The sequence below is a fragment of the Halichoerus grypus genome, chromosome 2, assembly GCF_964656455.1.
Source record: "Halichoerus grypus chromosome 2, mHalGry1.hap1.1, whole genome shotgun sequence".
NCBI classification, from domain to species: domain Eukaryota; kingdom Metazoa; phylum Chordata; class Mammalia; order Carnivora; family Phocidae; genus Halichoerus; species Halichoerus grypus.
In genome coordinates, this window is record NC_135713.1 from 208,178,367 (window position 1) to 208,194,771 (window position 16,405).

Genomic DNA, 16,405 nt, shown 5'->3' on the forward strand with positions numbered 1-16,405 from the left:
GCACAAACAAGGTTTCTGAAGGGCAAGTTGGTCATGTTCACACCACTGGTGACCAGTCCCTTGGTTCAAGAACCCAGTGATTTCATGAACTTTCATGGCCACTCCACTGAGCTCGTGGAAGAAAAGGAAACCCAAAATCCCACGACCACCTGCGTGTGGAGGGACCCCACCCCCGTAGGGCTCCGGGTGCTTCTTAGCAGCATATAGCCTTCCAAGTCCCCGAGCAGTCATCTGGAGAGCTCCCCTTGCCTGGGGTCTCAGCTCGGGGCAGCGGCACAGGACCCCCCGTACACAAACCTTCCTCCAGGGGAGGGGCCCCAGCTCTCAAACTGTGCCAACCGATCACCAGACCTGGTTCTTAAAATAGAATCACTTTTCGGGCGCCTGGGTGGCTCAGTTGGTTAAGCGACTGCCTTCGGCTCAGGTCATGATCCCAGGGTCCTGGGATCGAGTCCCGCATCGGGCTCCCTGCTCAGTGGGGAGTCTGCTTCTCCCTCTGACCCTTCCCCTCTCATGTGCTCTCTCTCAAATAAATAAAATCTTAAAAAAAAAAAAAAAATAGAATCACTTTTCATCTTGAAGAATCCACACCACCCCCCCCAAATTCAGCCAGGAGTTCTGACCCCAAGCCCCACCCCTGCACTCCCGCAACAGAGGCCACCGCACATTACTGCAGCACTTTTATTTCCTCACACGATGACGCGTTGCTGGGGCCTAATGTTCTCACATGACAGTAGAAAACCAAAATTTGTTGTCATCTCTTAAAGAATTGAGAATTGTGTACAAAAACCTTACATAAATTAAAAGGATGAATAAATTTACAGTTGTAAATGCAAACCGTTTTCCAACTCAAGGCAATTAACAACCCACGGTGTTCTGGCAGGAAAACATCGGGTAAGAAAGGAAAAGTGGGTCCTAAGGCTCGGACCTTCCCAACCCTGTTAGACCGGCAAGACAGAAATGACAACGCATTCAGGACTCTTGCCAGCCTCTAGAGAAATCCTGGAATAGGCAGCTCTCAGACATTAATACCCTGCACAGATCAAGAACCTCACGGTCTTGCAGATCCTCCGATCAATGGATTTCTCTTCCATCAACGTGTTCTCAACCTCAGCCACGAACTGACCGAGCCGCATGTGCTAAGGGTTTAAATCAAAGATATGTACAGGGTATTAAACATATACCAAGGGAACAGTTAACTTGGATACAAGGTCAAGATCAGCAACAAGTTCTACAATCCAGTGCTGATATCAGATACAAGCTTCAAGGACAAATTTCTTTTCAAAGGCTTATTCCAGTTTCATGAGGCTAGCATGAGGTGTATACGTTTGCCAGGGCAAACTTATACCCCGGGATTCACTCATGCAGCAGATGCTACGCATCTGCTCGCAGTCCATTTAGAAGCATTTGCGGTGGACGATGGAGGGACCTGACTCGTCATACTCCTGCTTGCTGATCCACATCTGCTGGAAGGTGGACAGTGAGGCCAGGATGGAGCCCCCGATCCACACGGAGTATTTGCGTTCAGGAGGAGCAATGATCTGTAAAAACAAGAACGGGGCTGTTAGCTCGTGGCGTGGTCTTCACAGTAAGGCCTCGGAGCCCCGAGCCCACAGCTGCCCTGGACTCACCTTGATCTTCATCGTGCTGGGCGCCAGAGCTGTGATCTCCTTTTGCATCCTGTCGGCGATGCCGGGGTACATGGTGGTCCCGCCAGACAGCACCGTGTTGGCGTAGAGGTCCTTCCGGATGTCCACGTCACACTTCATGATGGAGTTGAAGGTGGTCTCGTGGATGCCACAGGACTCCATTCCTAAGAGACAAAGCTCTCCGTTAGAGGGCACACGCCCTTCTGGAGACCACAAACAGCACCGCCCTCCCCAGCCTCAGTAGGACCCCTGGCACCCCGCTGCCCCACACCTACCCAGGAAGGAAGGCTGGAAGAGCGCCTCCGGGCAGCGGAACCGCTCGTTGCCGATGGTGATCACCTGCCCGTCGGGCAGCTCGTAGCTCTTCTCCAGGGAGGAGGAGGACGCAGCCGTGGCCATCTCCTGCTCGAAGTCCAGGGCGACGTAGCACAGCTTCTCCTTGATGTCACGCACGATTTCCCGCTCGGCGGTGGTGGTGAAGCTGTAACCACGCTCCGTGAGGATCTTCATGAGGTAGTCCGTCAGGTCCCGGCCAGCCAGGTCCAGACGCAGGATGGCGTGGGGCAGGGCGTACCCCTCGTAGATGGGCACAGTGTGGGTGACCCCGTCCCCAGAGTCCATGACAATACCAGTGGTGCGGCCAGAGGCGTACAGGGACAGCACGGCCTGGATGGCCACGTACATGGCTGGGGTGTTGAAGGTCTCGAACATGATCTGGAGAAAAGACAAGGGGCTCCTTAGTCAAAGGCAGGGACTCGGAGCCACCCCATGCTCACACACTGCATGCTGGCATGCCACAAATGTGATGTGTAGAGAAAAGAAAAGGTTGCAGGCAGAAACACAAATAAGAAACCTTGAGACTTCAGGGAGGAAATGCCAGGAGAGGAACAGAACCCTGGAAATATCGAAAGAAATACTTGAATTTCAGAAAATAAAGCTGAGCAGAACATGGCTTAACGAAAACAGATGGGCAGTGGTCGCATGGGGCAGCGCTTACCTGGGTCATCTTCTCGCGGTTGGCCTTGGGGTTCAGGGGGGCCTCGGTCAGCAGCACGGGGTGCTCCTCGGGGGCCACGCGCAGCTCGTTGTAGAAGGTGTGGTGCCAGATCTTCTCCATGTCGTCCCAGTTGGTGACAATGCCGTGCTCGATGGGGTACTTGAGGGTCAGGATGCCCCGCTTGCTCTGGGCCTCGTCGCCCACGTAGGAGTCCTTCTGGCCCATGCCCACCATCACGCCCTGGTGCCGGGGTCGCCCGACGATGGACGGGAACACGGCTCGGGGGGCGTCATCCCCGGCGAAGCCCGCCTTGCACATGCCGGAGCCGTTGTCGATGACGAGCGCGGCGATCTCCTCTTCCATTGCGGTCTGCGTGAAGGCCGGTCCGGTCAGACGAGCCCCGGCTCCGAGGGTCCGCCTCCCCCCGCCGCCCCCGAGCCCGGCAGGGGAGTAACCGCCCGGAACCGGGCCTTTCTCCGGGCGCCCCCCCCCAACTCGCGGGCGGCGGCGCGACCGGGACTCTCCGCACTGCGGTCCGGCCCCGCCCCAGGCCCCCCCGAATCACCCCCCCACCGCGCCCCCCGTGCACCGGCCGTCCACCCCGCCCAGGCCCGGCCCCGACGATCCGGGGCCGTGTGGCCGGGCCCCCCAGAGAGGAGGCGTGGTGCGGACCTCGGCACCAGGTGCGGGGACCAGCGCCCGGGGCGCGCAGGGCGGCCTCTTACCGGTGGAGGTGGTGGCAGTGGACGCGAAGGACGAGCTGCGGGAGAACGCGGAACGCGGGCCGGCTGCGGCGAGTGAGACCGAGCGCGGCCTCCCCCGCCGCTATTTAAGCGAAGCGGGACGCGCGCGCGGGCCGGCGGCGCGCGCGGCCCCAGAACATGTCCATATATGGCGATCTTTCCGAACGCCGGGCGCCCATTGGCTCGCCGGGCCGGGACACGTGGGGCCCCGCGCCCGGCCCCGCCCCCCGCCCGCACCGCCCCCAACGGCCCCGCCCGCGTCGCCCCCGCGCGCTCCGGACCCCGCGCGCGAGACCCCGCGCGGACCCGCGCGCGGGCAGGGTGGGCGGGTGTTCCCCGGGGGTCGCGGGCCGGGCTGCGGGTCCGACTGGCCAGCCCCGCCCCGGGACTGCTAGGCTGTGGGGGAGGGCCCGGCTGCACCCCGAAACTGCCTGGCCCAGGGCTCGGCCGCGCCCCAAGCCGGGGTGTGTCCCCGCGGCCCGGCCCCACGGGTGGGGGGCTTTGCCCCCGCACGCCCCCTGCGAGCTGCACCCCGAGGCTCCGCAGAGAGCGTGGGGTGCGAAGGCCGACGCTGGGCTGGGGGAGGGGCGGACGGGGTGTCCCCGCCGATCGCCCTTGCGGCGCCCTGGGTCCCGCGGCCCAGAGGAGCCCCGAGGAGTCGTGACCTCGTCTCCGTGATGAGGGCTAGGAGCCGCCTGTCCCCCATCGTGGCCAACCGCCGCGCAGGTCCCTCCGCCGGAGGAGGGGGCGCCCTGCCTGGGGTCCCTGGCGGTGCAGAGACAGGGGCTTCACTCTGGCCACCGCCGACGCTTCCTGCCTCTCAAACCGCAGGCCTGATTGTCCCCAGGAGCGGGCTCCACTCGGGGTTTGGGGCCATCCCCCATCCCCTGGGGAGGGGCTTTGTTTTGTTCTAAGCTCCTGTGCACATTATAAGGAAACTGAGGCAGGAAAGGGAAGTTTTGACTGTCCGGACGGTCGACTCTCCCCTAGAGTTGGTGGGCACCCTCTGCTTACGATACTAGAGAGAGCCAGGGTGGGAGTGGGACCAGGCCGCCCCGCTGCTGCCCGACCCCGGGTCGCCAACAGGCCGGCCCCGCCCGGCTGCCCTGGGATTGTGTGTCCTCCCGGGTCCGGGGCGTCCCCTTTTCCCCGGGAGCCTGAGCTGGGAGACCAGTGCTCGCTAACAGGGTCCTAGCCGCACCTGCTGGCGCCAGTGCTTTGGTTATGCCCAGAGGGGAACCAGAGACTACGGTTTCTTTGGGCTGATTTGTAAGCTTTTGGAAGTGCTCAGAATGAAACGTCAGAGGAGGCGTGGGGAAGAGCGCCAGGCCAAGGGTGGTGGCGGTGGGACCAGGCGAGGGAGGCCAGGGACTCACACAAGGTCCCCGGGGCGCTCAGCTTGACCCGGGCAGGTGTGTGACAGTGGGGGCGGGGCCAGCCTCCCCTAGAGCCCTGCAAGGTGAGCCGGTGGCCCCGTCTATGGTGAGGACGATGGGCCCAGACGGTAAAGCAGCTGCCCAGCTCGCCTGTGGAGTCCCCCAGACACCACGGCCTTGTCTACGGCCACCCATGCCCCCAGGACTAGCTGGGTCCCCGACAGTCGCCCCAGGCTTTTCAGGGGCGCGGGGCAAGGCTGCTGTCCGTCAGGTGTGTGCCCCACCTATGGGAGAACCCCGGGCTGGGCCTCCGTAAAACCCATCCATACTCGCGGCCACTCGCGCCCGTGGGCACAATCACGGCCTGAGGACAACCCCCAGGTGGGGGTGTCCGTGATGTAAGGGTGACTTCCACTTGGGGGTCCCAAAATGTCACACACAGGACACAGGGAAGGTGGGAAGTGCTAAGGTCTCCACGTCCTGTGTCCGCCCACTCCACGATTCCACTCAGGCCTCTGACTCCGGCTGGGGGGGCACCTGTCTCTCCTCCAACTCCAGCTCCCCCAGCACTCCTTTGTCTGGCGTGCTTGAAGGGGTAGCCACTTCTGGGAACAGATGGGGAGGGCGCAGACACCCACAGGCCTCTGTCCCCGCCCCCCTTCCTCCCTCCGCACCTTGCAGTCCGCGGGACGCCGGGTGCTCAGGCCCAGGGTCGCGGAGGTGAGTGGGGCGGGGCCCGGGAGCCCGGACCTCCCCCCCCGCGGCGCCGGGCTGCGGGGGAGGGGCGGGCGCTACTTCCTCTTCCGCGGTGTGTCACCGGTGGGGGGGAGGGTGGGCCCGGCAAGGTGCGGCCGCAGGTGTGCGGCGGGGGGCGGCGGGGGGCGGCGGCACGCGCGGCGCGGTGCGGCCATATTTGGCGATTTCGGCGCCGCGGGAGCCCCGCCCGCCGCCCGGGAAGCCGCGGCCCGGGCAGCCCCGTCCCCGCCCGCCGCCGGCCCTGAGTCACCGGCCGGGCGGGGGTGGAAGTAACGGACGGGGGGCGCTGGGCGCGCTCCTCGCCTTATTTAGTCAAGGAGGCCGCCGATTGGCCGGCGGAACAAAGGGGCGGTGGCGGGCGGCCGGGGCGGGGCGGGAGCGGAGGGGGCAGCCGCGGTCCCCCACCCCCGCCCCCACCCCCGGCTCCCCGCGAGCCCGCAGCTCCGCGGCAGGCCTGGCCGCGACAGTGGGGGTGGGGCTGCGTGTGCCCCCCCTCCCCCGGGTCCGGTGGTCGCAGGAGGTTGGGGGGGTGGATGCGGGGCTAGATGCCTGGCCGGGGAGGAGGGGAGTGACCTTCTGGGAAGCACCACCGGAAGCCAGGGATACGTGGACGCGGTGGGGCCCGGCTCCAGGTAGACCTGCGCCCGCTGGCCCTGCGCAGGGGGATGGGGGAGCACCGCCTTCTGCACTGTGATTTCTATGTTTTGCAACTGGGCAGTACGAGGCCTCGCCCAAGGTCACCTCGGGGCTGTGCTCTTGGAAGCTCAGGGCCGTCCCCACCCCGCCCAGAGCGGGAGAGGGCCCGGCGTCCCTGGGGAGGGGACTGCGAGGACGGCAGCAGCCCCTGGCTCCGGCGAGCAGGGAAGCTCTGGGCAGGAGGGAGAGAGTCTGCACTTGCCCTCCTGCCCAGAAGCGGATGCGTCCTTTCCATCTTGAGGACAAGCTTGGGCCTCAGAGAAATGATGTGATTTTTTTTTTTCTAGCTCATTGCTGGCTTTAGGGGATTTATTGTGACTTTGCTGCATCTCATTTTATCTCCCATGCATTTAATGGCTGAGAAAATAGCGGGGCAGGGAATTGGTATCACCTTGCAGGTAACTGGTGGGGCTGAGAGTTAGCGCTCCAGTCCTGGGCACCGCCTGGCCACCCACACCAGACTGTCATCTCCCTGCGCCTAGGACCTCTGCACCTGGGAGCATGGCCTGCAGCCCACCTGCACCCCACCCCCCGCCCTGCCCCAAACTCACTCTCCCTCACCCCTGCTTGCCTCCCACCTCTAGCCACCTCCCAACTAGTCATTACTTGTCAGGCAGACAGGGTAGGTAATGGGCCACTGCTCCTAGCCTTTGCCGCTGCCATTCCACCTGCCTGGAATGCCTTTCCTTCTCCATCCAAATGCAATGTGGGAACCTGAGTTGGATCCTGGAACAGAGGAACCGGTGAGGTCCGAGGAAAGTGTGGAGTTTAATACCAAGTGCCAAAGTTGGTCTCGATGACAGATGAACCACGCCGGTGTAAGTTGTTACAATAGGGAAACTGAGTGGGGAGCCTACAGCAAAGCTCAGACGGTCTTTGCCACTTTTCTGTAAATTTTAAATTGTCTCATAATAAAAACTTCATTTTAGAAAACCCAAGGAAAACCAGTTTCTCTATCCTTAGGTCACTGTCTTCTTCTCTGGTCTGTGGACAGATCAAATACTTGATGATGCTTCTGTCATCTAAAGCCACCTGCAGGGCCCTGGGCAGGCTCCCTCAGGGAGGGGAGGGGGGCAGGCTGGAGCCGTGCTGTCTGTTTCGGACAGTGGTCCCGAGGGCTGCCCTGGTAGGCAAGGCCGGGTTCCTGCTGGCTTGGCCTGCTTGCCTCTGAGTTTCAAGTCCAAGGGCAAGGCCAGAGCCACATACTTCCGTGTCTGGACTAGGGCCCAGCGGGGGCTCGTTCACCCGCCAGCGCTGTGCACGCTGCGCCCGGTGCTGTGGGCTCATCACCACCACTCTGTCCTGCTCCGGGGAGCCCTGGGCCAGGCCTCCGTGCGCTGTCCTCTTCTTGCCGCCTGGGCGGTACCACGAAACTGCCATGTTGCAGGTGGGGCAAGAGGCTCGCGGTGTGGGGAGTCAGGTGTACAGCGACGCCCGGGCCAGGAGTCCCGCGCTACCCCTGTTCCGGCAGAGGAGGGTTCCAGGCTTTTCAAAGACAGGCCCCAGGGGAGTTTCTGTCCCCACCCTGGTGTAGCAGGAGCCAAGGAGGCCCCTGGAAGAGCAGCGGGCTAAGAGTCAGGACCTGGGCTCTGGGCCAGGCTCAGCCCTACGCCAGCTGTGGCCTCCCCGTGCCTCAGTTTCCCTAAAGAAGTGGTCTAGTGACATGAAGGTGGTGCGGCCTATCAGAGGCTCTGAGGCTGGTGGTCCTCCTGCACTGGACAACAGGTCTAGGGACAGGAGGCCACGGGGCAGCCTTGTGAATCGCCCCACCCCCCACCCCCCAGGCCCTCACTGCCGTTTTCCCGGCCTCTGGCTCTGACATCCCAGTGTTCAGTTTTTGGTTCAGAGACACTCAGCCCCTCTGTGTGTCAGGCCCAAGATTCCGGGGACTGGTGGCCTTTGATGGAGTAGCTGGCTCCTCGCTTTGCTTCTGAGGACACATTTCTAGGCCTCGCTTCCCTGGGCCTCAGTAGACACGCTCCCTGTACCCGGGGTGGGGGTGCGGGCCCCGACACGGGGGTCCATCCAGGGGAGCTCAGTCTGTCTGCTCCTCACCTTTGCTGCACACACTGCCACGAATGACTGTGTCTCGGATGCAGCACGGGCCCCCCACAGCTGCCTCCCCCAGAGGTCACCACTCTCGTCCCAGCAGAGTTCTTACCCTCGGTGAGTTGCACCCACAATCTGCAACGGCGAACCAAGGATTAAACCCAGGAGTCCAGGCCTCCAGCTTCTTCACAACATGGTCCCACCTCTGCATGTGGCTAAAGCCAGAAACCGGGGTGCCAGCCGGCCTGGCAACAGCATACCTGCCCTGCTGTCTTTCCAGCCCAGCTGCCTGCCTCCTACTTCCCCACAATTAATGTTGCCAGTCAGGTCGCCCTGCTCCTGCTGCCGGAAGCTCTGGTGGTGGGCTCTGCCTGACCCCATCCTTCACCTACTGCATCCCTTGCTCACTGCCCTCCCAACCCCAAGCTAGCACCTGGCTGTTGCTCTGCCAGAAGAATTCTTCCAGTTGGGCTGCCTCTTCCCTGCAGGCCTCCAGGCCCTGCACTGGCCTCAGGTCCAGGCTCCCCACCTCCTACCTGAATAGTGGTTATTCACTGTTTGTCCCCACCCTCTGCCCCAGAGTGTAGGTTCCCAGGGCACAATGGTGAAGCTGGTGTCCCCCGTGACTGGAATAGTGCCTGGCACCTACAGGGCAGCAGAAAGCATGAAGGGAGGGAGGCCGAAGGAATGAAGAGGGAGGGGCTCCCAGCCCCGGAGGGACCTTCCTTGAGGGGCTGGCCCTGCGGCCCCCCTACCCTGACTCCAGTGTGCAAAAAGGGGGACGTGTCTTGGGCTGAGAAGGAAGGGAGCCCCAAGGTCTGACTGCCCCCTGGGACCCTGTCCCCGCACCTCCCTCCCCCGGCGCTGCTCGGCTCTCGGGGCTGCAGGGCACTGAGGTGGCGGGACAAGGCACAGAGAAGGTTCAGGCTAACCCCGTACCTCCCGCTCGGGCCCCGGATTTTGGGGAGCGCGCCCGGCCGGCCGAGCTCTCCTGACTTAGACTAGGTCAGGGCCCCGCGCGGCAGGTGTCCCCACCCCCAGGACGCCTGGCGCCACTCCGAGGACTAGGAGGCGGATCAGGGCGGGAACACGGGCGGAGGACGCCGCTCGGGCGCTCCGTCCTCCCCGCCACTGTCCCGAGGCCTGGCAGAGTGGGAGGAGGCAGGGCCAGGCTGGGGTCGAGCCGGGGCTCCGGACGGGTCACCGGGTCTTTCGCAGCGCCCTCCTTCCTCCGCCCGGCTTCCCGGGAAAGGTCCGCGGCCCTCCGGGGGCGGGTCCGGCGAGGGGCGGGCGTGGCTACGCTCGGCCCCGCCCCCCGCGCCGTGGGCTGGGTGCGGGCCGGGGAGCGCGGCTCGGCCGCTGCGGGGCGCGGAGGAACCCCCGGTGGGTGGGCCTCCGGGCGCTCGCTCACAGACCGCGCCCGGGCCACGTGTCCCTGTCTGGTCGGGGGCGGTGCCCGGGCCACAAGGCCTCGCGCCCCCCTTCCCCCGCCCAGCAGGAGCGGGGTCCGGGCTCTAGCTTTGCCCGCGCCCTTTGAGGTCAGCGCTAGTGACCTCGGAGGGAAAAGCCGCGGGCGGCCGAGCGCGGAAGAGGCTACCCCAGAGGCGGCGCAAACTGCGGCCGGACACCTGGGGCGCCCTGACCTGTCCGGATCTGCCCGGTCTCCGGGGATGCGAGCAGGGCCGGCCACATGGCGGCCCTGCCACCCGCAGCCCTTCTGCGCTCCCTCTGTTAGCTGCTTTCAGACCCGGCACCGGAGCCCCTTCCCCCACCGCACCCCCATCTCCTCCGCCTCGGTGGGGTGCGGGCAGGCGCGGCACCCGGGCCCCTAGGGACTCAGCACGCACCTCCCCGGGTGGGGCACGGGCTGGGCACGGGGACACGCCCCAGGGGCAGCGAGCTTGAAGGCCTGGGCCAGGAGATGGCGCCCGGCTCCGAGGCGGGCCCGGTGCTATGCCCAGGTGGGCCGCCAGGTGGGACCCGCTAGCGGGGCTGGGCGCCTGGGGCTGGGCGCGCAGTCCGGGCTGCACCTGTGTGTGCCGGAGAGACCCCCCCCCCAGCCATTGACGGGGTTGGGGAGGCGCCCGGCACTGCCGGCCAGCCCCTGAGTCACTGCCGTCAGAGAGTGATGGGAGTGGCCGCTGACCTCAGCCAGTGCTGACGCAGGGACAGAGGGTGCGATTGGGGTCAGTGGGCACCCGGGCCACGGAAGAGGGGAGGGCCAGGGCCTCGACTCAGCCAGACGGGGCCAGCCCACCCTGACGCCCAGGCACCTTCGGTCCACCCCAAAGCCCCGGGGGACCTGGACCTGACGTGCATCCGTTGAATACACAGGGCTGGGGCCCAGGGGATGGGGATGTGGGCGTCCCAGCTGCCATGCGCAGTCTGCTTCCTGGGCAGCTCAGTTATTTCCACATCTAGCCCCCCCCCCCCAGGCAGACGGCATCGATAACCAATTCAGAGAGAAGGAGAGGGGGCCCCTAGGCTGAGGCAGGTTCCAGGTCACACAGCAGGAAAGGCGGAGCCGGGATTGCAGCCACCGACTCTAAAGCCAGCTCCTTACTCACCCGGCTGGCTGTGGGAGGCCGGTGGGGGAAGACAAGGGGGGGTGAGCCGATTCCACTTCTCCAGGGGCAGTCCCAGGGCTGTGAGCTGCAGGGCCACCCCAGGAAGCTGGGAGCGGGCACTGGAGTGCCACACCAGGGCAGTGGGGAGCCACAGAATGCCCTGGGGTGGGGTAGGGTGGGGGAGCAGAGGTGGGCGTGAACGTGGAGTGGCGGGGGGCCAAGGCAGCCAGGCTGGGCTCAGGTCCTTCTGGGGGAAGGACAGACGATGCTCTTGTGCAGTCGGAGGCCAATCCGCCTCCCTGGCTGACAGGTGGGTTGGCCCCAGCAGGTGTGTCCATAGGGGACTGTGGGAGTGAATCGTTGCTTGGAGCCCCCCCCCAGGAGCGCCCCTCCCCGTAAGCATCCGGAGTGGATCTGCCACTGTGCTGTGCTGAGCGCCTTCCCCGACCCCCTCCCGCCAGGCCCCACTTGACACGGGGCTGGGTTGAGTTTGGTGGGCCACCCAGCTGGGGAGCGGCAGGCAGGGCCCTGTAAGTCTGGTTTCGGGTTTGCGCATTTGCACACCTGAATTACCCTACCTGGGGAGGGGAGTTTGGGGAGGGAGGGAATGCCATGCTGGAAGTGTGCCCTTGGATTTTGAAGGCCTGACCCCCTGTCTCTTCTTAGACTATTTTGGGGAAATGGGTATCACTGGAGTCCTGACCCAGTACCCAGGATTGTTTCATGTTTCTCTGTGAGGTTTTAGGCCTTTCTCTTCATTTCTGCTGCAGTGACATTTCTGGCTGTGCTCTTGGTGAAGTCCCCTTGTTGTCCCGGCCACTTCCAGCCCCTGGGCACACAGTGGCCTTCAGCTCTTGGGAAATTTCTTGCATTCTTTCTTTCACAGTTTCTTTCCTGTTTTTTTTTTTTTTTTTTAATTTTTTTCTTTCTTTCTTTCTTTTTTTTTAAAGATTTTATTTATTTATTTGACAGAGAGAGAGTTCACAAGCAGGGGGAGAGGCAGAGGAAGAGGGAGCAGGCTCCCGGCTGAGCAGGGAGCCCGATGCGGGGCTCGATCCCAGGACCCTGGGATCATGACCTGAGCCGAAGGCAGCTGCTTAACCAACTGAGCCACCCAGGGGCCCCATTTTTTTTTAATTTTTTTCTTTTTTTTTTTTCCTTTGGGATTTCTGATAATGGGGTGTCCTATCTCTTCCACAAGGCCTGTTTCTTTGACCTGTTTTTCCCCCAGCTTTCTGGGATATTTGTTTGACTTCTTCTGACCCTGCAATGGAATTTTTTTATCCCAGTTATTATAGTTTCTAACCCTTTTGTTTTGGGATAATTTCAAACTTACTAACTTTCTAACATTTACCACACTTGCCTTATTGTTCTTTTTATCTGTCTTTTCATGTCTGAACCGTTTGGGGGTTGGTCTCAGACATTCTGCCCTCTAGCCTTCACATCTCAGCGCGTTTTTCCTGAGAACAGGGGCGTTGTCCTACCCAACGACAGCGCGGCGGCCCACGTGCGGCCGTGGACAGGCCGCTGCTCATCTCCTCTGTATCTCCAACAGCAGTTGCCCCCACTTAGTCCTGTGTCATCCAGGCGTCACAAACCGTCCCCTGCTACATCCCCTAGGCTTCTCTCTCACTCGCCCACCACTCGGAGCAGCACCTAGGCGTGTGCGGGTTTTCCCGGGAAGCAGACCAGCACCGAGGCCTCGGGCTGGTGCTTGGCGCTGTCCCCCTCCAAACCCCCCCCCGGGGGCCGTCCAACAAAGGAAGGTGAGCACATGCACAGCCTTTCCCGCTGTGACGAGGAGACGCTCCATTCCTGTTTCGTCCCAGAAGTCCCTTTTGGATCTCTAGCGAGGTTCCAGGCACACAGTGGGTACTTAGTACGTGCCCGTGATGGTCGGGGTGAGGGCTCTGGTTCCGTCATGCCGGCTGCACCCCTGCGCACAGCTGTGGCCCACGTGTGTGCACGGTTGCACGGGAAGGCTGGGGTGCGCGGAGGCGGCCCCGGTGACCTGCAGAGATGGGAGCTCCCGACTGTCCGCGGCGGGTGTGTCTTGAAGCCCAGGTGGACAGTGAACAGCCATCTAGTTTCTTGGAGTTGATCTGGTCCTGCTTCTGAGCCCCGTGCTGCCAGGGACTTACTCTGACACATGCTGTGACTGCTCCCCTCTTGTTCTAGAAATATGCAAAGGTCCTGGGGTTTGGATGTTGGACGACCGCATTAGGAGGGGCTTCCCCTCCCAGCCAGCAGCTTCCCTTCAAGGGCGCGGGGGAGGGCCACGCAGGAGGGGAGTCCACGAAAACCAGTATTTCATGAGCTGTCCTGCCTTCAGGAGGGGTGGGGGATGGGAGTGGGGCTGGGGATGGTGAGGGAAGGGAGGGGTCTTGGGGGATCCGGATGGTGGGGAAGGGGAGAGGGGGTGGGTGCATTTTCATGTGGAGCAGGCGGTGTGAGATGCGGAGCCGCCTCCCCACACTCTTCCTTCCAACACTGCCCTCTCCCTCCTGCCCTGCAGAAGGGAGCCTGTCACCCTAAACCGCCTGCAAACCTCCAGTAAACCAACCCAGGCCTGGCCGAGCTCCGCCATGAAAAAATCATGAGGCAGCCAAGCCCTGGGCCTGTTTTCAGGAACAATGCAGGAGGCTGGGCCCTGGGCGCTGGCCAAGCTGGGCCCCAGGAACCGACGCTGGGCCTGGGAGCAGGGGAATTAGGGCCTTGGGGCCGGGCCCAGCAGTGCCTGGGCCGGCAGGAAAGCCCTGGCCTCGCCCTGGGGGCAGAGGCCCAGAAGGGGGCCGGCCAGAGTGGCCTGGCCCTGGGAGGGCACAGTGCCTGGGGCCAAGGGGGACAGGAAAGCGGGGTGGGGCCTTGGGGGTTTCCTCTGTGTGGAGTAATTCCCAGAGACTCCCTGGCCTGTGGGGAAGGAGGGGCACAGCGGGCATTGCTCAAGCAGGGGGCCAGGACCTGGGTCTGGGACAGGTGTGGCCCCGGGGGGGTCCCTCCGTCCTGGGCCATTGCCAGGCCAGCCCGAGTGGGGAGCCACTCCCTCCCCCAGCCGGCACGCACGTGGGGCCCATGCCAGCTCACGCCACCAGCAGCCGTGTTGCTTGGGCATCCAGCCTGGTACACGCGCCAGTCGCCATGGCAGCACGCAGCGTGCTGGGCAGGAGCCCAGGCTGGGCGTAGCATCCAAGGCCAGCGGTCTAGATATGCAGGACCGGGAGTCCTTTCCCTGGTAGCCCCCCCAGGGGCCTGGCCGGGGGCAGGGGGGCCTGCAAGCGGCCAGGCCTGCCCATCCCCCAGCATCCCAGGGAAGGAACAGTTTCCTGAGAGCTCCAGGGCAGATGCCGGGGGGCTGGGGGCTTCAGGGCCCTCTCTGCTCCTGGCCTCAGCTGGACCTCACTAAAACAGGCGGGAGGCCAAGGATCTGCCCCACCCTTGGCTGCTGGGAGCTTCCGAGAGCTGGAGCGACCCCTGCCTTCTAGGCCCAGCTCCAGCCAGCTGGGTCCATCGGCGGCTGGCCACTCCCCGAAGTGGGGGTCCAGGGGTGCTGCTCGCCCGGATGGCCTCTCAGTGCCCAGGAGGGAAAGTTACGCATGTTGAAGTGGGCGCGTCAGGCAGCCTGACACCTGTCCTCAGGCCTTGTCCCGTGGTGGCAGACGACGGCCCAGGGCGATGCACACACACGGGTGCACACCCCGTCCCCCAGGAGGGCAGGCCCAGAGGTGAGTGGGCCAGGTGACTCTGGATGCCCCCGAGGGCATCCTGGACGGGCCGTAGGCCTCGTGAGCCCCTTGTGGGTGGCCGTGTGGACCCCCTCGGGCAGGGGACACGTGTGTCCCTGAGGACACAGCCGAGGACACAGCCCACCACAGGCTCTCACAAGTAGCCCCTGACACGGTTCCCTTGTGCTGTACACAACCTGACCGCCATGCTGGGTGGCCATGAGCAGGCTAGGGCTGGGATCCAGGGAAGCTTTTCCAGGACCAGGGCCGGTCCAGCCACTGACCACGGCTCCCTCTGTCCTGCCCCGCCCGTGTGCACCTTCACACGCACGCCCACAGCAGCATGCGCTCTGCCTCACCTCCCTGCAGAGGCTCAGTGCATCACACCGGACGTTCCCGGTACCTACGGGGCACCAGAGCCTTACCGGGGATCCAGACGTGGCCCCTAGCAGGCATCGGGCTCAGGGCTTAGGTCCTGGGAGGTGCGGGGGGCAATCCATGCAACCTCCCTCCCTCCAAGGAAGCCTGGGCTGGGAGGCCCACCTCTCAGAGTCCCTTGGGGCCTGAGAGGCTCCCCCCTCAGCTCACACTGCGAGTCAGTGCCAGGCAGCCCCACGCCATGCCCGCCCAGAACCGAGAGATCACAGCCACTTCTGGCCCTGCCAGCAAGAGACTTCCTGGAGCCAGGCCCACTTAGCGCCTGGCAGCTGGGCTTCCTCCCACTGGGCACGGGATGCCCATGAGCACCCTGCCGGTGCCAGTCTGCGCTAATGAGGCCTTCATGCCAATCGGGCATCCCGGGCTCCTTCGGAGCCTGGGTGGGAGTTGGGGGACCGTGGGCACAGCTGTCCCGCAAGCCCCCCGTGCACGAGGAACTGAGCAGTGCCACTGAGCACCTGCTCCGTGGGTGTTCCTGCAACCCTGGGAGGTGGCAGAGAGTGAGATCTAGCGAGAAACAGCTGTCAGCATCGTGGCTCGTACCCCCAAACCAGGGGCATGTGCCTGGCATCGAGGCTAGGCCTGGGCCCCTGGGACTTGGAGGATCTAATAAGGGCATCCTGCGTGGGGAGGGGGTGTTACCCCAGACCGCATCTCCCTGCCGGTGGGCGCCTGGCACGCAGCCCAGCGGGGCGCACACTTGGTGCCCCATCAACGTGTGGGGGTCGCAGAGATGGACAGTGCTCGCTGTCAGGGAGCGCTAGACCAGCCCCGCTGACCACCCCGCGGCACGCACTGTGCTGTTGGGGGGACCGGTGCCCAGGTGTGTCTCCCAGAATCCCCCTCCGGCCCTCAGTGTCTCCCTGTCTGCCCTGCCCGCCCCCGGGGCCTCACATGCCCAGCCCAAGGCCCTTGCACTCGGCTGGACCCCCACCGCATGGGGCCCTGTCACGGCCTCCAGAGGGGCAGGGCGGAGCTGCCTATGGCACCAAGGGCCACGAGGCTGTGGCTGGAAATGCCCGGGCCCCGAGCCCATTCCCCGAGGGAAGCCTGAGGGTCACATGCTGTGATGAGGAAGAGGACACTGCGGCTGGCCCAGGCCCAGGCCGGGCAGCTCTGGTTTCACTACTTGGCTCCCAGCCCCTGAGGCAGGTGCAGGAGACAGACGGGCAGGGTGCGGCCGAGCAGGCCCCTTGCGGGTCCCCGAAGACGGCCCCCTTGGGCTCAGCGGGGAGGGAGTCTAGCCAGGTGGTCCCAGTGGCGGGGGCTGGGAAGTGCTGGGGTCAGGGGTGGCCAGCTTCCGGCCTCTCCTAGCCTGCTGGCCACATCCCTCTGCTGAGAGGGCTCTGCCCCACAAACCCCCCTGGACCAGACCCTGTAAAGACGCTGCAAGTCAGGCCAGTCGCCCCAGC

At 64.1% G+C, this 16,405-nt stretch overlaps 1 protein-coding gene across 1 annotated transcript; it reads right to left on the reverse strand.

Moving 5' to 3' along the window:
- Window positions 1–667: 667 nt before the first annotated feature.
- ACTG1 (actin gamma 1) lies at window positions 668–3,531 on the reverse strand. The gene is made up of 5 exons (XM_036094117.2): window positions 3,372–3,531; window positions 2,647–3,015; window positions 1,925–2,363; window positions 1,632–1,813; window positions 668–1,541 (listed from the first exon to the last, which is right to left on the reverse strand). The coding sequence occupies exons 2-5, from the start codon at window positions 3,007–3,009 to the stop codon at window positions 1,398–1,400; spliced, it is 1,128 nt and encodes a 375-aa protein (XP_035950010.1). The 5' UTR covers window positions 3,010–3,015; window positions 3,372–3,531; the 3' UTR covers window positions 668–1,397.
- Window positions 3,532–16,405: the final 12,874 nt, after the last annotated feature.

Excerpts from the sequence above, each read along its gene's own strand:
- ACTG1 (XM_036094117.2), bottom strand. The coding sequence starts at position 3,009 with ATGGAAGAGGAGATCGCCGCGCTCGTCATCGACAACGGCTCCGGCATG. Across the intron at positions 1,814-1,924 it reads CTTCCAGCCTTCCTTCCTGG|GAATGGAGTCCTGTGGCATC; the intron begins GTAGGTGTGGGG and ends TTTGTCTCTTAG. Across the intron at positions 1,542-1,631 it reads CCAGCACGATGAAGATCAAG|ATCATTGCTCCTCCTGAACG; the intron begins GTGAGTCCAGGG and ends TTGTTTTTACAG.